We start from the raw sequence: 19,600 nt of genomic DNA on the forward strand, positions 1-19,600 counted from the left end.
GGCTTGGGCGGCTGGAGTGCAAGCGGCGCCTTGGGGTCGGAGGCTGCCCGCGCTCCCGCACCGGGCAGTTGTCGCGGTCGCAGGACCGGTGGAGTCGGGGAGGGCCGCGGGCCGGTCAGCGGGCGGGTGCAGGTGCCTGCTTCCGCGGTGATCCTACTGTCTCCTTAGCTCCACCCACTTTGGCTTGCGACCAGGCTCCAAGGGCTAAAAATATTGCCCGAGGCTCCTGAGCGGAATCAGATCGCGCTAAGTAGGGCACAAGGCATAGGCGACAGCGCTCTCGCCCCCGGCCAGAGGGAGGCTCAGAGCGGAGGCTCCCCCCCACGCTGGACAGGCAGCTAGCGGCCTCCCTCCGCGGAGCAGGCAAGTGGGGGCCCGCAGGCAAGGGCAGCCGGCACTGGTCGTTCGAAGTTGCCCCACTAGCTAGGAACTCCTATCTGCTCCCTACCCAGGGAATCTTCAGCATCAGTCAGTCACTGCTGGCTTCCCAGGGGGTCCTCTAAATGCTGCGTAAGCAGAGGCGGAAAGTTACCCACTGCGGAATCAGAACTAATAGTAGGACGAAGACTCACTCTGTGTTACGAACACAAGCTGCTGCTTTTTAAATTCTTTGTGTATTTCCTAATGAGAGAGGAGCTGTGCCAGGCACTGTTTCTGCTGAGTACCAGTCTCATCCAAGCGGGCAGGGAGAAAGGCTTTTCTGTCAGTCTCTCTGGGCTGTGGTTATATGTTTCAAATCAAAATAGATAGAAATTTGTTCCTCTGAAACCAGAAGCACAGGGTCAAGGAGTCTGGACACCTACCTCCTTTGCCGGGCTGTGTCTTTCTTGTAGGTAAGCTTTTGGGGAAGCCGGTTATAATCAGGAGGTTGTGTGATGATCTCTGGAGCCAGAGCTGGGAAGTTTGTTACGTGGTTGTGTTTTTTATATCATCAGCCTGGGGGGAAAGAGATTCATCTTCACTTTAGGCCAGAGCTGCTACCATGACGTTGGAGGACCAGCTTCAGATGGGTTGCTTACTTGTGTTTTCTGTGTCTTAACCAAGAGAATAAAATCCAGGTGGGGTCAGGATCCATAGCCGGTGTCAGGATCTGGTGCTTAGAAGCTTGCTTTCCTTGAGAGTCAGGCAAATAGGTGTTCCTCGGAATGCTTGGTGGAAAGACCACGGAAGGCATTTTGCATGCTGGAACTCCATATCGCGTCCTTCCTGCCAGGTGGATGTGGAGGCCAGCATGAAGCTGAAAAAGCAGGTGACGGTGTGTGGGGCTGCCATCTTCTGCGTGGCTGTCTTCTCACTCTACCTCATGCTGGACCGAGTGCAGCATGATCCCACCCGACACCAGAGTGGTGGGAACTTCCCCCGGGTGAGTCACGCCTGGCGGCTGATGTCTTCACATAAAGTTGCCCGAGCTCAGCTTAGCGCCCCAGCTGGAGAGTCACGTCAGCCCAGGACAAGAACATTCCTTGTCAATAGGCAGCTTTTCTAGAAACCCAAAGCTAAAAACAATGATGACAAAAAGGAAGGAAGGAAGGAAAAATGACGTGGTGGACTGCCATTCTGTTTCCTGAGTTCCTGGAAGATACTGCTGACGGATTGCGCCATTCCTTCCCCCCGAGCCCGCGTGTAGTTCTTGTCAGCACAGTGCTCCAGACAGGCAACACCGACTGTGGAGAGTAGGCATGCAAGGTGAAATCTTTGCCTCCCTGGAGCTAGAGAGTGAGGGTACTCCCAGCCCAAGTGGACTGCAGTCCTCCGTAGCGATTCGTACCTCTTCCTTTATCTGACCTGAGCCGTCTGGCCTCATAAGCTCATGGTTCTGCCTTCCACTGGGGAGGGCAGGGTCATAGTCAAGCCTCAGGTGGTGGGCCCCAGGCAGAGACCCTCCCTGAGGCGTTACGAGCTGTGTGTAATTGCTTTCTGGTTTTCTGGCAGAGCCAAATTTCTGTGCTGCAGAACCGCATTGAGCAGCTGGAGCAGCTGTTGGAAGAGAACCATGAGATCATCAGCCACATCAAGGAGTCCGTGCTGGAGCTGACCGCCAACGCCGAGGGCCCGCCTGCCCTGCTGCCCTACTACACCGTCAACGGCTCGTGGGTGGTGCCACCGGAACCCCGGCCCAGCTTCTTCTCCATCTCCCCTCAAGACTGCCAGTTTGCTTTGGGGGGGCAGGGACAGAAGCCGGAGCTGCAGGTAAGAGTCAGAGCTGGCTGGGACCCATGGTGGCCATGGATGGACACTGAGCGGCTCTCCTACCCAGCAGATGCTGACTGTGTCGGAGGAGCTGCCTTTTGACAACGTGGATGGTGGAGTATGGAAGCAAGGCTTCGATATCTCCTACGGCCCACACGACTGGGATGCCGAAGACCTGCAAGTGTTCGTGGTACCCCACTCTCACAATGACCCAGGTGGGGGCCAGTGGACTCCTAGAGCTGGGGAATAAAGTGGACTTTCTGATAGCAAGGGAAAAGAGGGACAGTTTAAGATGTAGCCTCCTCAAGGAGCCCCTGTGTTGGCCCCCAGGCTGGATCAAGACCTTCGACAAATACTATGCGGAGCAGACCCAGCACATCCTACACAGCATGGTGTCCAAGCTACAGGAAGACCCCCGGCGGCGCTTCCTGTGGGCCGAAGTCTCTTTTTTCGCCAAGTGGTGGGGCAACATCAGCGCCCAAAAGAAAGCAGCAGTCCGAAGGCCAGTGCCAGTTGGGAGGCGTGGGAGGACTGTCCTCTGGGCCTAGGATGGGTGTGCAGGTCGCTGTGCTGCAGGAGCTGTGGGCGCCACAGTATCAGGGAGAAGCGAGGGGAGGTGTGGCAGAGCTGAGGAGTGATGGTGGAGGGACCAAAAAGGAGAAGGCGGGAACTGGTTTGAGGGTTACATGTGTTAGGAGAAATTGAAGTTCTATGAGCACAAGACAAGAGAAAGCATGGCATGGCGGCGTCCAGAGGTGAGCAGGGCCATGACAGCACAGAGGTCTGCCTGGCGGGAGATGAGGGTGCATGTCTGTTCCCTGGGTCCTGGGATTGGGTAAACCTCAGGCCAGTGCGCACAGGTCCCGGCATCTTCTGGTTGGCAGGAATGGGCAAAGGGTCCCCACCCCAGCTGAGCGTGAGTCCTTAACTCCAGGCTGGTGGGAAACGGGCAGCTGGAGATTGTGACAGGTGGCTGGGTGATGCCGGATGAGGCCAACTCCCATTACTTTGCACTGATTGACCAGCTCATCGAGGGACACCAGTGGCTGGAGAAAAACCTCGGTGAGGCCAGGCTTAGCAAAGGGAGCCAGGTCCTAGGGCTGGGCCCAGAGGGCAGTAGGGGTTGTAAGGTGCGGGGATTGGCAGGGGGCGGTTCCTTCCTACACTCATTTCCCCAGCACAGTGTGATGGCAGGATGGGAGCTGGGGCATTCAGGGCCTCTTGCTTCCATGCTCTTGCCCAGGTGCGACCCCACGCTCAGGATGGGCGGTGGACCCCTTTGGACACAGCCCCACCATGGCTTACCTGCTGCGCCGTGCCAACCTGACCAGCATGCTGATTCAGAGGGTGCACTATGCCATCAAGAAGCACTTTGCTGCCACCCACAGTCTGGAGTTCATGTGGAGGCAGACCTGGGGTAAGGCCAGGTAGGGTAGAGAAGGTCACAGCAGTAGTTCTCACTGGAGGGAGGCAGGGGTGCTAAGTAAGACCCCCAGTGTCCTTCAGAGCAGATCAACAGGCACTGGTGCAGACCACCAGAAGCGCCCTCTTTCAGCTTAGGTGGGGATCACATTGAGCTCTGGCCTCTTTGGGGCCTGCTGTCCACCCTGAGGGGCTGAGCATGCTGTTTCCTGGGGAGCTGTGGGCTACGGAGCCCTCCCGGTGTGGCCTGCATGCCCCCCAATAGCCTTAAGTTTAGCTCGAGGCTCCCCTTCTCTCAGCTGTCTGTAGCCGGAGTAGATCCCCGCTCTGCCGGCACCCCTGTGCCCGGCTCTTGACGCTGCCGGGCGGTGGCTGACTACCCGTTGTATCTTCTTCAGACTCGGATTCCAGCACAGACATCTTCTGCCACATGATGCCCTTCTACAGCTACGATGTCCCACATACCTGTGGTCCGGATCCCAAGATCTGCTGCCAGTTTGATTTCAAACGTTTGCCTGGTGGGCGCATCAACTGCCCGTGGAAAGTGCCGCCCCGTGCCATCACAGAGGCGAACGTAGCCGAGAGGTATTTGCCCCCAGTCCCGGCCTCCTGTCTGGGCTCTGCATGATAGGGACGTCGTAAGATCGGGGGTGGGCTGTGGTACATTCAGGCCCACGAGCTGCTGTGGTGGCAGCTCCTTTACGAGTCTCCGTAGAAAATGAGTTGCTCTAAGGAGCCACTTTTCCCAGAATGGTTTTATTTTCCTAAATGAGCATGTTTTCTAGTGTTTTAACAAACTTTCAGAGCCGGTTGGCTGACATAGAGATGAGTAATTCTCAAATTAGGTACAGTTCGTTCCAACCTTTAGCCCAATATGCCTTCATTGAGCTCAGGCGTCCTCTTGGCTCCAAGTCAGCTGGAACCCTCAGTGTTCCGAGAACCCGTGCACGTTCAATCCTGCCCAGCAGCCTCCAGCCTCTGAGAAAGCAGGCCTGTTCCCTTTGACAGAATCTTTAGGGACCCCTAAAATGTCATTGTTGCTGAAATTGGCCCCGTGGGAAAGTGTAAATTAAGAATGATCTAAAACAGCGATTTTGCCAGAATCCGACTGGTCTTAAGAATATAACAAGTTGAACTGGTTTTCATGTTGCAATACTCCAATTTCCACGATGTGCAAGAGGTGAAGCACGTGACTAAGGAAAAAGAAAGTGGTCTTTTGTTTCCCGAATCCAGAAATCTAAATGCTGATTCCATGCAAGCATCTAGGGCTGCGAAGGTAGGATTTTTACCAAAGCTGCTGCCATGATCTCCAGATGCCAGTGCGGGTCTACAGCGAGAGGACCTTCATTTTCTCCTTTGAAAGGCTTCCTGGGCTGATAAAGTGCGGAAAATGGTACCCGAGGAGTCCTTTCTTGAGAACGAAATAGAAAAGTATAAGCTGACCAGCACTGTTAAGTAGATTAGTGGCCGGTTTAACTGTGATACTCACAACATGCCAGTTAATAGATTGGTCTAAAAAGAGAAAGAGGCTTTCATGATATGCCACGGAGCTGTTTTCCTATTGATTTTCCCAGTAACTTAGATGAAAAAGAAAATAAGATATTTGTATATAGTTCCTATTAGGTACCAGGCACTATTCCAAGTGTTAACAAGTATTAATTCATGCAGTTCATTTTAATTCTCATAACATCATGATGGTAGATATTTATATTATCTTCATTTCATAGAAACTGAGGCCCAGAAAGGTTAAGTCACTTACACAAGGTCACGCGGCTGGTGCCTGTGGAGCTGGTGTTCGTGTAGGTCAGGCTCCCAAGTCCAGGCTTCTCTCTCCAGTGCTGCATCTCTAACTGGTGAGCACAATGAAGCTGGAGAGTCAGGATCAGATCCCAAAAGGTATCAACAGTTTGCGATATGGGTTGAATCTAACCAGATAAGATTCATTAGCTACAGATGTAAGGTTCCACCCACTCTTAGCTTTAGAAGACAGAATAGGAAAGTCGTTGAGAAAAGACCTTGAGAGCCACATGCGTGGAGAACACGGCACCTGATGGCACTGTGGGGTGACTCGGGGAGCTGCCAAGCATTCCCATGTAAATGTACCCCATGCCCACGGGAGTCCCAGGCTGGACCAAGGGGTGCAGTTCTGTCTTCCCTTGTAGGTCAGCTCACCCTGGACCTCCATATCCATCGTGGGGTTCCTGCACAGAGGAGCATGAACACATCTCTGCTATGTCCAAAAGAGATTCGTGGGGAAGGACTGATTTGTTCTGCGCGGGGTCAGGGAATTGAAGTACGCAGCCTAGGACAGGGAGAGCTGTCTGGTTGTCGACTGTCTGGGGAGCGCTGGGCTCTCAGAAGGGGCTTTCCATCTCAGGAGGTGTGCCCTGCAGGCCACGTGGCCCCCCTTGGTGATGTTGCAGAAGGTCTCCCTCCAGCGGATCTGCTCAGGATCCTGTAACGTGGAGCCTCACGCTGGTCCCTTTCCCGCCCTCAGGGCCGCCCTGCTCCTGGACCAGTACCGCAAGAAGTCCCGGCTCTTCCGAAGCAACGTCCTGCTGGTGCCGCTGGGCGATGACTTCCGCTATGACAAGCCCCAGGAGTGGGATGCTCAGTTCTCCAACTACCAGCGGCTCTTCGACTTCCTCAACAGCAAGCCTGACTTCCATGTGCAGGTACGTGGGGCACCGTGGGAGGGGTCTCAGCAGGGCCACAGCCCAGCCCTTACAGTGAGGTTCCAGGATCCTTGTGCCAGCTCCAAGCAAGGTTTCATTCCTGATTCTGGGCAAGGCTCCCCTTTTCTGTCAGAATTCTTCCCTAGGCCCCCAGCTTGTGCGCGAGGTCCAGTGACCGCCCTCTGTGTAGGCAGGACCTGGCTCCCAGCTCTGGCTGCGGCACTGGGGCCACAGTTTCCAGGAGGCTCTGGCACTGATGGGAGTGGGTTTTTGGGGTTCCCACAGGCCCAGTTTGGCACCCTCTCTGACTACTTTGACGCTCTGTACAAGAGGACAGGGGTGGAGCCAGGGGCCCGGCCTCCAGGGTTTCCTGTGCTGAGTGGCGATTTCTTCTCCTATGCGGACCGGGAGGACCACTACTGGACAGGCTATTACACCTCCCGGCCATTCTACAAGAGCTTGGACCGAGTCCTGGAAGCCCACCTGCGGTAAGACCCCCACGCCCCCACCCGCCGTCCAGGCTGGAGGGCGCGGAGCAGGCCTCGGGTTGGAGGAGGGGCTGGATGGGCTCCAAGGGGACTGGAAGGGCGCGGAGACCAGGGCTGGTGGAGAAGTGGTGGGCAGAGGACGGTGGCACCGTCGCGTTGCGTGGGCAGGGGCTGACTTGTCTCTTGGGGCAGGGGCGCCGAGATTCTGTACAGCCTGGCTGTGGCTCACGCCCGCCGCTCTGGACTGGCTGGCCAGTACCCGCTCTCGAACTTCGCCCTTCTGACGGAAGCCCGGCGCACGCTGGGGCTCTTCCAGCACCACGACGCCATCACTGGCACTGCCAAGGAGGCAGTCGTGGCGGACTACGGGGTCAGGTGGGAGCCCTCTCCTCTCTCTCTCAGCCCCATAACCCCGGTCACCGTCCTACAGGACGGACACCCTGGGCGACGGTCAGTGGGAGGGCCCGGCCCGCCGGGGGCAGATGGGCTCTCTGTGGTCATTGTCTCTACGGTCCCTCTCCTGCCCCACAGGCTGCTGCGTTCCCTCGTCAACCTGAAGCAGGTCATCATTAATGCAGCTCACTATCTGGTCCTGGGGGACAAGGAGACCTACCACTTTGACCCTGAGGTGCCCTTCCTCCAAATGGTGAGGTGCACTCCTGGTCTGTTGGGGGACCCTCTTCCTTTTCTTCCCCATCCTGGATGAAGATCTATGCCCAGTGCTGTTGGTGGTTTGCATCCAGGATGGGGGGGCAGGGGTACAGAGGAGGCAGGACTCTGAGTCAGGCCGAGCCCCATGATGGCTCTTCCCTTCCCACCCACGTAACTCCAGGATGACACCCGCTCAAATCACGATGCCTTGCCAGAGCGCACAGTGATCCGGCTGGATTCCTCACCCAGGTGAGCTGAACCAGGCCAGGCGCGGAGACCAAGCCACTCCCGGCACCCTCCCACCCCCACACCTACCAATCGCTGTGGGACTTTCGGCCTGGCCGCTGTCCCTGCTTCCGCCAGCTGGGAGCAGTGGCCTCCTGGGTGAGCCCACCTTCCACCCACAGGTATGTGGTGCTCTTCAACCCACTGGAACAGGAGCGGCTCAGCGTGGTGTCCCTGCTGGTCAGCTCGCCCCAGGTGCGTGTCCTCTCGGAGGAAGGTCAGCCCCTGGCTGCACAGGTCAGCGTGCACTGGAGCTCCGCCACTGACATGGTCCCTGACGTCTACCAGGTGAGGCGGGGGCTCGCCAGGTGGGCTCCGGCCCTGGCCCTCTGCTGCTCCTTGGCCTCTGTCCTCCGACACCAGCCTCTGACTCTCCTGCTTGCAGAGCCTGCTTGCTCCCTGGGTTAGGGATGTGAGTCCTGGGGAGAGGGGTTGCCCAAAGAACAGTCACTCTTGGGATTTTGGGCTGTCTTTGAAGAGAGGGTGAAATTTGGTATAGTGATGATGGTAGTAAAAATGGCAGTTACGTGGCCTCATTGTTCATTCCGTCAACACACTCTTATTGAAAGCTTAGGGTGTGGTTACCACTTCGTAGTTTTCTAGGTATCGTTTTAGACTCAGAACTATCTGACAAGGGGCAAATAATATCACCTGCACTTTCAGAGGATGGGATAGAGGACCCCTCAGTGGGTGTAGGGACTTGCTCAGGCTCCAGGGTGAGAGTCCCAGGCTTGTGTCCAGAACTGACGCCAAGGCTGCAGTCCGCGCTTCCTCACCGTCCTGTGTCGGCAGGTGTCTGTGCCCATCCGCCTGCCGGCGCTGGGCCTCGGCGTGCTGCAGCTACAGCTAGGCCTGGATGGGCACCACACCCTGCCCTCCTCCGTGCGCATCTACCTGCACGGCCGGCAGCTGGTCGTCAGCAGGCATGAAGCATTCCCTCTACGCATCATTGACTCTGGCACTGGCGACTTCGCCCTTAGCAACCGCTACATGCAGGTCTGGTTCTCAGGCCTTAGCGGGCTCCTCAAGGTAAAGGGCCAGGGTGCGAGCCAGAGGGGGGCATGCGTGGAGGTGGGCCCGTGAGCATGCCGTCACCTGACTGATGGCAGGCCCCGGAGAGGGCGCCTCGGCTCCGAGCTGACAGCAGGGGAAGCTGGGCTTGCCTTCTTGGGGGAAGTTTGTCCGTGCCCTCCCAGGGGGCAGGCCTGACATGCCGTCGTGGGGCCAGGGGTCAGGGCTGTGTTTTTTGGCAGAGCATCCGAAGGGTGGATGAGGAGCAGGAGCAGCGTATGGACATGGAGTTCCTTGTCTATGGCACACGCACGTCCAAAGACAAGAGTGGAGCCTACCTCTTCCTGCCCGATGGCGAGGCCCAGGTACCCTAAAGACAGCTCGCAAATCCCAGTCGGCCAGGGAGCCTCACTAACAGAGGGCACTGGAGACCTGTGAACTGAGACCGTGAGGAGGGGCTTGGGCCATCCTCCAGGTTGAGCCCTGCCTGTGGGGGCCTCACCTGTGCTGCCACCTCTGGGAGGTAGCGGGGTGGGTGAAGAGCTCAATCTCGGATCTTAGGCCAGACCTATTGTGAACAGCCACTTCCCTGTCTCACCCTGGGCTGGAACCTCCCTGCTTTGCTTTCGGTGCTGTGGGTTCAGCTGCTACCTGCTCTTTCTCCAGCCCTACGTCCCCAAGGATCCCCCTGTGCTGCGCGTCACCGAAGGCCCTTTCTTCTCAGAGGTGGTGGCATACTACGAGCACATTCACCAGGTGGTCCGGCTCTATAACCTACCAGGTGCGCCCTGCAGATGAGGAAGGTCAGAAAGGAGGTGTGGGGCCCACGGCTGTGACATTCTCTTCCTCCCGCCCGTGCTCTGTTCAAGTATCTGTTCCCAACAAGTTGTCATCTGAGGCAAAGATGATGCTTAAGTAATTCTCTTGGAGCGAGGCTCATCCAGAAATGCTGGGAATGGCTTGGGAGTTTGGGCACAGCCCGTCCAGCTCACTCTCTCAGGCTGTGGCTCATTCTGACGCATTCCGAGTCTCTTGACGCTCTCCCTCTGTCCCTGTGCCCAGGGGTGGAGGGGCTGTCTCTGTACATGTCGTCCCTGGTGGACATCCGGGACTACGTCAACAGGGAGCTGGCCCTGCGCATCCACACAGCCATTGACAGCCAGGGCACCTTCTTCACGGACCTCAATGGCTTCCAGGTGATTGCTGGGACCCAGAGCCCTGGAGACTCCACAGAGCAGGACTTGGACTGTGTCTTGCCTCTGTCACAGGCACCAAGGGGTGATAGAGAAGGAAGAATCAGGCGGGAGAGGTTAGGAAGAGACTCCTTGAGATTCGGGACCCCCTGGGGCCCAAATATGTGTGTGTGGAGGGGGCAGGTGTCCTTGACCTGCTGGCCCTGACCCACAGGTGCAGCCCAGGCGGTACCTGAAGAAGCTGCCCCTGCAGGCTAACTTCTACCCCATGCCAGTCATGGCCTACATCCAGGACGCGCAGAACCGCCTCACGCTGCACACCGCCCAGGCCCTGGGCGTTTCCAGCCTCCGTGATGGTGAGTGGGAACGGGAGCTGTGCACAGGGTAGAGGACAAGAAGGAGAAAGCCATCCCGCCCCCAAGCCTCTTCACTCTGCAGGCCTCCCCTTCCCTCCACGCTTGCAGAAAGGGTGAGCCATTAACAGCTCCTGTCAGTCACACACAGGCGCTGGATAAAGACGTCTGCTGTCACCCTCTCCCCTGATGCAGGGGCCCGGTGGGGTGGGTTCCCCATTGGATCCCTTCAGAGATATCAGAATATTGAACGGTGATTCTCTCCTGAGATTTGCAGTCGTCCTCTGCCCCGGGATGGGAGGGACGGTTGGAAAAGTGCGTGGGTGTTGTGATGAAATACTTAGCAAAGGGGGGAGAAAGACACAGTTTTCCTACTCGTGGTCATTAAGACAGAGAATGACATTCTTAAGAATCAAAATAAAGGCACAAGGAGTACTGGCCTGGAGCCCGTCATGCCAGGCAAGCCCCGGTGGCTCCGTGTCCTCAGGGTGAAGTGAACAGTTTGCACTTGGTGGCTCCTGAGGCCTCCAGATCTTCCCGTTTCCTGGGTGGAGCCTTATTGCAGGACCGAGCTAAGAGTGCCCGGTCCAGGCTCTGCGAGGGGCGGTGGTGAGTGCAGTGGGGACCCGACTCCAGGGTAGAAGCAGTGGGGCTCTGCTGCTCCTTCGCCCAGAACCTCCCCAGCTGTAGAATTTTCCTGCAGGCCTGTCTGTCATTGACTCCTCACCAAGCCCAATGTCCCTGCTTGGTTCTCTCTGCCCTTCTGGGAAACAGCATGTTAAGAAATGATTGTTTTATAAGCCAGGGGTTCATCTTAGGGTTTTCAGCCATCTTCCTGTGATTACTCAGAGTAAAAACCTGGAGGAACTACTGAAGTCAGAATCAGGGCTGGGGCGGTAGAAGGGCGGGTAGGGCGGGTAGGGCCGTCTGCGTGGGCTCCCTCAGGAGATTCTTAAAAAAACAGGCGCTGGGAAAACCTACATCCCAACATATGTCAGCTTTGCAATGAGCCCTGTCCCTCAGCGTATTTAGAAAACAAAGCCAAGGTGGTCGTCTGCCATCTCTTTTCCCCAGGGCAACCCCAAATGACACCTGATTTGAGCCTCTCCCTGACGCCATCTGGCTATCTTCTCTGTAGCCCTCCTTGTGAGGACCGTGGTGGAAGCAGAGCTGAAGTCTGTCTCCACACAGAGCGAGGGCAGGAGAGCATGTTCTAGTGACAATAGAAGCTGCTCAGCCTGAGAAGACCTGTCTGGTTAAGGCCTCGGCAACAGCTGCTAATGGCAGTATTGTGTTTGCTTATTTGGTTTGTTTATGTAGCCTGTCTGGATGCGGCTCCCTGCCTGGGCACCTGGCCTGGTCCCACTCCCGAGTCACAGAGTAGGGTCAGTGACCTGTCAGGGTCAGCCTGCTCTCTCCTAGTCTCTGGTTTCTGCCTCTGTGAACTAGTTTCCACAGCTGCTTTTTCTACTGAGTGACTCAGCTTCCTGCCACTCCACTGGGCTTTTCCCTCAGGGCCTATGGACCTTCTTCCAGAGGTCACTGTCTGCTTGGGGACAGGGGAGGAAGGCTGGAGACTCACACTTACCTTCCCCAGGCCAGCTGGAGGTGATCTTGGACCGGCGGCTCATGCAGGATGACAACCGGGGCCTCGGCCAAGGGCTCAAGGACAACAAGAGAAGCTGCAACTACTTCCGCCTCCTGTTGGAACGGCGAACCCTGGGCAGCGAGGTAATTTCTGGGCCCCCCTCACAGGGAGCCAGGTCAGGCCAGTCCCTGTGGGCCGCCCTGGGGTGCGCCAGCCGGGGCTTGGGGAGCGGAGCTGGAGGTGGGCAGGGATGGTGTGAGTAGGGCTTGATTCCTGGGTCAGGGGGAGTTAGTCTGATGCTCTGATGCTCCATCTCATGCAACCTGGCACCTCCCTCCCCTACAGCACCCTGTCGCCTGTGCCCCCTTGTGTTCATCTCCCAGCTTCCTCTCTCTGCCTCCCCTGCCCCTCCTTCCCCTGGGCCCCCTTGTTCTCCAGCCCTCTCCGTACCAGGCCTGCTCATCTCATGGCTTTCTTTGCCCCCACCAGCCTGGCTTTTTCTCCAAACTGGCAACCATGTTTAGGGACTTGGTCTTTCACAACAGCAGGAGCAGTACCCGAGAGGTAAGGGCCGGCAATGGGTGTTGAACTAGTATTAGCAAGTTGTGACTGGACTTGGAGCCTGCGATGACAGAGCCTGCCGTTCTGTCTCCAGTGTCTGTGCCCCAAATAGATCCTGAGCATCCACTGTGCTCTGAGGCCCGAGAGGGACACAGTGCATAAGATACTGACTCTGCTCTAAGGATTTACTGGTGGGTAGGGGTCAGGGATAAGCCACGTGTATGAAAATATCAGGTAGAAAATGGGTATGTCCACCAGTCCTGAGGAGCCAGAGAGCGTTGTAGGCCAAGGGGATCAAGGACAGCTTCCAGGAGGAGGTGCCATCCAAGCACGGCTTTGATGAATGGGGGCCTGATCTACACACATGACCCGAGGCACAGGGCCGGGGGCAGGAAAGACGACTTGGTGGGCAATAGCAGTGAATTCACTCAGACGAGAGCTGCCTGTACAGTGTGTCCAGCCACAAGCCCCACGTGGCTGTTTAAACTAATTAGAACTAAATACAGTAACCAGTTCAGTTCTTCATACTAGTCACATGTCAGGGGTTCAGTGGCTACAAGCAGGTAGTAGCTTCTGTGTTAGTGTAGATATAGCATACTTCTGTTATTGCAGCAAGTTCTGTTAGCTGGCGCTGGGCTAGCACTGGGCGGGGGGCGGGGCGGTAGATTGGTTCTGTAGTGGACCTTGAATGCCTGGATAAGTCTGGCCTTTATCTTGGAGTCCAGTGAAGGATCTGAGCCAGGATGGACATTGTAGGGATTCTGCCCTAACCATGTCACTCTAACAGCAGGGGTTAGGATGGATCTGTGGAGAAGAGACTGGAGGCAGGGGTGACAATTTAAAGGTTAGTCAAGCAGGAAATGTTGGTGGCTGGAACCTAAGCAATGGGAGGGAGAAGTCTGGAGTGGATGTGAGGACACAGCAGAGGTAGAAAGGAGATCAAGGCAGAGGGAAGTGAGAGATTTGGGGCAGTTGGAAGGAGGGTGGCACTAGGGACAGAAATCCAGAACAAGGGAAAGTGGCTGTCTTGGAGGAAAGTTCAGCTTAGGCCTGTGATTGTGACATCCAGGCCAGCCATCCAAGTAGTCTCAGTGGGCCAGCTGTGGGGACCACTGGGCCCAAGAATCAGGGCTGGTGCTGTAGCTACGGGGTCATATTTGAAACCACAGAATCCCTCGGAAGACCTTCTCCATCAGAGGCCCTTACACTGTGGTGAAGCTCACATCTGTCTGTCCTCCATCTTCTCTACACAGAGAATCTCTGTGATGTGAGGTGTTGCTCACGATAGTGTCAGGGAAGCAAAAACAAAATAAAAGTAAAAATAAAAACACACAAGAGTTGAGGAGAGATGGCCTAGTGAAGTAGCTTTTTCTAAGTTGTATGAGATGGGAGGCGGCCACACTTGAGGCTCCTGGAGCCAGGCAGCCCTCATACCCAGACCCATCGGGGCAGCGCTCTCCGAAGGAATTGATCCGGTTGTGCTTTTATCCTCATGCTCACCCCTCGCCCTGGCTCCATTCCCTTACCCAAATCTCGGGCTAATCTTGCAGGTCCCGGATGGCCACTCTACCAGCTACCCATCCCTCCTCAGCCACCTGACCTCCACGTACCTGAATGCCCCCGTGCTGGCCCTGCCCGTAGCCAAGAGGCAGCCCCCAGCCCCTGGGCTGCGCTCTTTCCATCCTCTGGCTTCCTCACCTCCCTGTGACTTCCACCTGCTCAACCTGCGCATGCTCCAGGCCGAGGTGAGTATGCCCCTCAGCCCTGTGACTCTAGAACCAAATTCTGGCCTGTTTTATTCCCTGGACCCCTCCCTATCCCAGTACCACCTTCTGAACACTGCCTTTGTACTGTCTGTCCCCCAGGATGATACCTTGCCCTCTGCAGAAGCCGCACTCATCTTACACCGCAAGGGTTTTGACTGTGGCCTTGAGGCCAAGAACTTGGGCTTCAATTGCACCACAAGCCAAGGCAAGGTGAGCAGGGCCCAGGTGTGAGAAGGGAGCCCTTGAAGAGAGGGGGCAGGGAAATGGGGCAGCGTGAGAGAGCTTTTGAGATAGCAGTGAGATCAGGCAGCGATGAGGGGGATGGGGGTCACACCTTGGGGCTTCTTAGAGAGAGGGGGGAAGCTGTCGGCATGTGTTTTCAAAGCTCCTAAGGCCTGGCAGAGGCAAGTGCTAGACAGGCATATAGCTGGGAACAGTTCCGTGAGTAGAGGCCTCTGTCAAACAAAGTAGACAACACCAGAAATAAGCAAAAGCCATCACGCTGTGACTTTGCAAGCGCTGTTCGTTGTTTAAGCCAGCACGGATGAATGCTTCCATGTGCCAGATCCTCAGAAGTGAACCAGGATGTGGTCCCTGTCCTCAAAGAGCTCGTAGCTCAGTGCAGTGGTTCCTACCCTAGGGTCAGTGGATAGGCTCTGGGGTCGAGCACATCTCGGTGAGCCCGAGACTGAGTGCAAACTTGCATGCGTATGTAGGCACGTTGCTGCTGAGAGGGGCCACCGTTTCCTCGAGATTCTTAGAGGGGTAACAGGTTACGTGGAGGAAGAGCTGCCTCGTCTGGCATGGCAGCACCTAGCACAGCCCTGCCCTTCTCTCCTCTGCACAGGTGGCCCTGGGGAGCCTCTTCCATGGCCTGGATGTGGGTTTTGTACAGCCAACCTCCTTGACGTTGCTATACCCTCTGGCCTCGCCCTCCAACAGCACTGACATCTACTTGGAGCCCATGGAGGTTGCTACCTTTCGCCTCCGCCTGGGCTAGGGCTTCCTGTGGCCTGAAGAGAAAATTCATCCACAGAGACTGCCTCTAAAATAAGGTCGGGTTGGACAAGCCCCATTGGGTATCCTGTCCCGATCTACCTCTTGGAACTGTGACAAACTGGGCTCTGCCCTCATTTCCTGTTTATTGTTGCTTCTGTGTTGGGGGCAACCCACGGCCCAGTGCTGGGCAGCTAGGGCAGATGCTGGAGAGATAAGGAAGGAAGGCCCTTGGTTAGAATGGGCAGGGCCAGCCTCTGTTTTGGGGTGAGTGGCCGTCCAGTTGGGCACAGGCTCAAGTACCCATCCTTTTCCCAAAATGAGATGGAGGAGAAGCAGGAGAGTTAGGGGAGGCCAGATGGGTAACAGCCCAGCGTCAGGGTCACTGTAAGTGGTTACGCAGGGACTATTTATCCTGGTGTGATAAGCAGGGGCAGAGGGCCGCTGGGAGGAGGACGGAGTAGAAGGAATTGCCGCTTTCTGTAACAACTTCACTCCAAGTGCTCCCTGGCCTGCACGCCTTGGCTAGGGGTGGCAGTGTGGCAGAAGGACTCACTAGAGACTGTTATGGCCAGAGGTCGTAGGACACTTCAGGTACAAAACCCCCATCTCAAACTGGGCACTTGGTCTGTGTGTTGATTTGTGGGATGGTGGCAGGGGCATGGGGGGTGGTCCTCCACCCCACCTAACTCCCCTTTGGTGCCTGTACCCTGTATACCACTGTCCCTGAGAGCTCCTTCCGGTCATGGGGGCATTTGGCCTGGCAAATTTCTTTTCCCTGAAAAGAAAGTGAAGCCTCCAAGACCCCATTTGCATATGGGCAACCCGAGAAGGCTTTCAGCACCTACGGTCAGGCCATGAAGCTTCACCATCAGTACAGTTCTGCGGAAGTGTCCAGTTCCTGGCACAGGCACCAGGGATGTGTGAGTAAATCAGGAGGCACTGGAACTGCTCATCACAGCAGAGGTAGAAAGGAGATCAAGGCAGAGGGAAGTGAGAGATTTGGGGCAGTTGGAAGGAGGGTGGCACTAGGGACAGAAATCCAGAACAAGGGAAAGTGGCTGTCTTGGAGGAAAGTTCAGCTTAGGCCTGTGATTGTGACATCCAGGCCAGCCATCCAAGTAGTCTCAGTGGGCCAGCTGTGGGGACCACTGGGCCCGAGAATCAGGGCTGGTGCTGTAGCTACGGGGTCATATTTGAAACCACAGAATCCCTCGGAAGACCTTCTCCATCAGAGGCCCTTACACTGTGGTGAAGCTCACATCTGTCTGTCCTCCATCTTCTCTACACAGAGAATCTCTGTGATGTGAGGTGTTGCTCACGATAGTGTCAGGGAAGCAAAAACAAAATAAAAGTAAAAATAAAAACACACAAGAGTTGAGGAGAGATGGCCTAGTGAAGTAGCTTTTTCTAAGTTGTATGAGATGGGAGGCGGCCACACTTGAGGCTCCTGGAGCCAGGCAGCCCTCATACCCAGACCCATCGGGGCAGCGCTCTCCGAAGGAATTGATCCGGTTGTGCTTTTATCCTCATGCTCACCCCTCGCCCTGGCTCCATTCCCTTACCCAAATCTCGGGCTAATCTTGCAGGTCCCGGATGGCCACTCTACCAGCTACCCATCCCTCCTCAGCCACCTGACCTCCACGTACCTGAATGCCCCCGTGCTGGCCCTGCCCGTAGCCAAGAGGCAGCCCCCAGCCCCTGGGCTGCGCTCTTTCCATCCTCTGGCTTCCTCACCTCCCTGTGACTTCCACCTGCTCAACCTGCGCATGCTCCAGGCCGAGGTGAGTATGCCCCTCAGCCCTGTGACTCTAGAACCAAATTCTGGCCTGTTTTATTCCCTGGACCCCTCCCTATCCCAGTACCACCTTCTGAACACTGCCTTTGTACTGTCTGTCCCCCAGGATGATACCTTGCCCTCTGCAGAAGCCGCACTCATCTTACACCGCAAGGGTTTTGACTGTGGCCTTGAGGCCAAGAACTTGGGCTTCAATTGCACCACAAGCCAAGGCAAGGTGAGCAGGGCCCAGGTGTGAGAAGGGAGCCCTTGAAGAGAGGGGGCAGGGAAATGGGGCAGCGTGAGAGAGCTTTTGAGATAGCAGTGAGATCAGGCAGCGATGAGGGGGATGGGGGTCACACCTTGGGGCTTCTTAGAGAGAGGGGGGAAGCTGTCGGCATGTGTTTTCAAAGCTCCTAAGGCCTGGCAGAGGCAAGTGCTAGACAGGCATATAGCTGGGAACAGTTCCGTGAGTAGAGGCCTCTGTCAAACAAAGTAGACAACACCAGAAATAAGCAAAAGCCATCACGCTGTGACTTTGCAAGCGCTGTTCGTTGTTTAAGCCAGCACGGATGAATGCTTCCATGTGCCAGATCCTCAGAAGTGAACCAGGATGTGGTCCCTGTCCTCAAAGAGCTCGTAGCTCAGTGCAGTGGTTCCTACCCTAGGGTCAGTGGATAGGCTCTGGGGTCGAGCACATCTCGGTGAGCCCGAGACTGAGTGCAAACTTGCATGCGTATGTAGGCACGTTGCTGCTGAGAGGGGCCACCGTTTCCTCGAGATTCTTAGAGGGGTAACAGGTTACGTGGAGGAAGAGCTGCCTCGTCTGGCATGGCAGCACCTAGCACAGCCCTGCCCTTCTCTCCTCTGCACAGGTGGCCCTGGGGAGCCTCTTCCATGGCCTGGATGTGGGTTTTGTACAGCCAACCTCCTTGACGTTGCTATACCCTCTGGCCTCGCCCTCCAACAGCACTGACATCTACTTGGAGCCCATGGAGGTTGCTACCTTTCGCCTCCGCCTGGGCTAGGGCTTCCTGTGGCCTGAAGAGAAAATTCATCCACAGAGACTGCCTCTAAAATAAGGTCGGGTTGGACAAGCCCCATTGGGTATCCTGTCCCGATCTACCTCTTGGAACTGTGACAAACTGGGCTCTGCCCTCATTTCCTGTTTATTGTTGCTTCTGTGTTGGGGGCAACCCACGGCCCAGTGCTGGGCAGCTAGGGCAGATGCTGGAGAGATAAGGAAGGAAGGCCCTTGGTTAGAATGGGCAGGGCCAGCCTCTGCTTTGGGGTGAGTGGCCGTCCAGTTGGGCACAGGCTCAAGTACCCATCCTTTTCCCAAAATGAGATGGAGGAGAAGCAGGAGAGTTAGGGGAGGCCAGATGGGTAACCGCCCAGCGTCAGGGTCACTGTAAGTGGTTACGCAGGGACTATTTATCCTGGTGTGATAAGCAGGGGCAGAGGGCCGCTGGGAGGAGGACGGAGTAGAAGGAATTGCCGCTTTCTGTAACAACTTCACTCCAAGTGCTCCCTGGCCTGCACGCCTTGGCTAGGGGTGGCAGTGTGGCAGAAGGACTCACTAGAGACTGTTATGGCCAGAGGTCGTAGGACATTTCAGGTACAAAACCCCCATCTCAAACTGGGCACTTGGTCTGTGTGTTGATTTGTGGGATGGTGGCAGGGGCATGGGGGGTGGTCCTCCACCCCACCTAACTCCCCTTTGGTGCCTGTACCCTGTATACCACTGTCCCTGAGAGCTCCTTCCGGTCATGGGGGCATTTGGCCTGGCAAATTTCTTTTCCCTGAAAAGAAAGTGAAGCCTCCAAGACCCCATTTGCATATGGGCAACCCGAGAAGGCTTTCAGCACCTACGGTCAGGCCATGAAGCTTCACCATCAGTACAGTTCTGCGGAAGTGTCCAGTTCCTGGCACAGGCACCAGGGATGTGTGAGTAAATCAGGAGGCACTGGAGCTGCTCATCAGCCTTCACTTCAGCTTCAATGAATAGGGAAACATTTATGATAGTCTCTATAGATGCTGAAACAATATTTGGCAAAATTTACAACCTATCCTTTAAGATGCTAAGTTAAGATTAGAAAGAAACATCCTAATCTAGATAAACGTTTCAATCAAGTCAGACACCATGGGCGTTCCCACAAGTCAGATACTAGCCTGAGACCTGCTATTGAAGGAAGTCCTGGCACTACTCATTCCTGCAGGATGGCAGATGAGGGAGATGAAAAAGAGTTATAGTTGTCATTATTTGTAGACGACAGAATGGCTGACCTTTCACATCTGAGAGAGTCAGCAGAAGACCTATCAAGAGCATCTGTAAGTTGACCCAGATGATATACATCATGTTCCTATACCAAATCAGCCCATAAAGTCAACGTATTCCAGTGAGATTGAATGTTTCTTGGAATTTGACAGGTTCTAAAGTTCATTTGGAAGAGTAAATGTGTGCGAATACCAAGAGAATTTAATTCTGAGTAATTCAGGGGTGGTGGCGCTGAGGTGGGCGGCAGGTGCTTGTCCCCTATGGGACTTCCCAGAGGACTCTCAAATAAGCGACTGTGAGTTCAGGCAGTGAGACCTGGAGTGGGAGCAGACAGAGAGACTGATGGAACAAATGGGAGCGTCCAGA

At 55.8% G+C, this 19,600-nt stretch overlaps 2 protein-coding genes across 5 annotated transcripts; both read left to right on the forward strand.

The window, feature by feature from the left end:
* The first annotated feature begins 145 nt into the window (after window positions 1–145).
* Window positions 146–16,112, forward strand: MAN2A2 (mannosidase alpha class 2A member 2). 4 transcript variants are annotated; one of them, XM_023520946.1, is made up of 24 exons: window positions 146–363; window positions 1,214–1,363; window positions 1,933–2,190; window positions 2,258–2,405; window positions 2,521–2,692; window positions 3,125–3,252; window positions 3,434–3,607; window positions 4,011–4,197; window positions 6,110–6,287; window positions 6,573–6,775; window positions 6,968–7,150; window positions 7,307–7,421; window positions 7,608–7,675; window positions 7,834–7,999; window positions 8,504–8,740; window positions 8,965–9,087; window positions 9,389–9,503; window positions 9,785–9,918; window positions 10,130–10,271; window positions 11,866–11,999; window positions 12,346–12,420; window positions 13,968–14,162; window positions 14,283–14,393; window positions 15,031–16,112. In XM_023520946.1, exons 2-24 carry the CDS (start codon window positions 1,232–1,234, stop codon window positions 15,181–15,183), a joined length of 3,531 nt encoding a protein of 1,176 aa, XP_023376714.1. In that variant the 5' UTR covers window positions 146–363; window positions 1,214–1,231; the 3' UTR covers window positions 15,184–16,112. The 4 variants fall into 4 exon arrangements, with proteins under 4 accessions (XP_023376714.1, XP_023376716.1, XP_023376715.1 ...); XM_023520948.1 differs by lacking the exon at window positions 12,346–12,420 and having other exon boundaries at window positions 153–363; XM_023520947.1 differs by lacking the exon at window positions 146–363 and having other exon boundaries at window positions 1,220–1,363; window positions 2,261–2,405; window positions 15,031–15,183.
* Window positions 16,113–16,192: 80 nt separating this feature from the next.
* LOC105302897 (alpha-mannosidase 2x-like) lies at window positions 16,193–19,434 on the forward strand. Its single transcript, XM_023520960.1, has 3 exons — window positions 16,193–16,963; window positions 17,084–17,194; window positions 17,832–19,434. The coding sequence occupies exons 1-3, from the start codon at window positions 16,949–16,951 to the stop codon at window positions 17,982–17,984; spliced, it is 279 nt and encodes a 92-aa protein (XP_023376728.1). The 5' UTR covers window positions 16,193–16,948; the 3' UTR covers window positions 17,985–19,434.
* The last annotated feature ends 166 nt before the right edge of the window (window positions 19,435–19,600 follow it).

This window comes from Pteropus vampyrus, unplaced genomic scaffold (genome assembly GCF_000151845.1).
Source record: "Pteropus vampyrus isolate Shadow unplaced genomic scaffold, Pvam_2.0 Scaffold286, whole genome shotgun sequence".
NCBI classification, from domain to species: domain Eukaryota; kingdom Metazoa; phylum Chordata; class Mammalia; order Chiroptera; family Pteropodidae; genus Pteropus; species Pteropus vampyrus.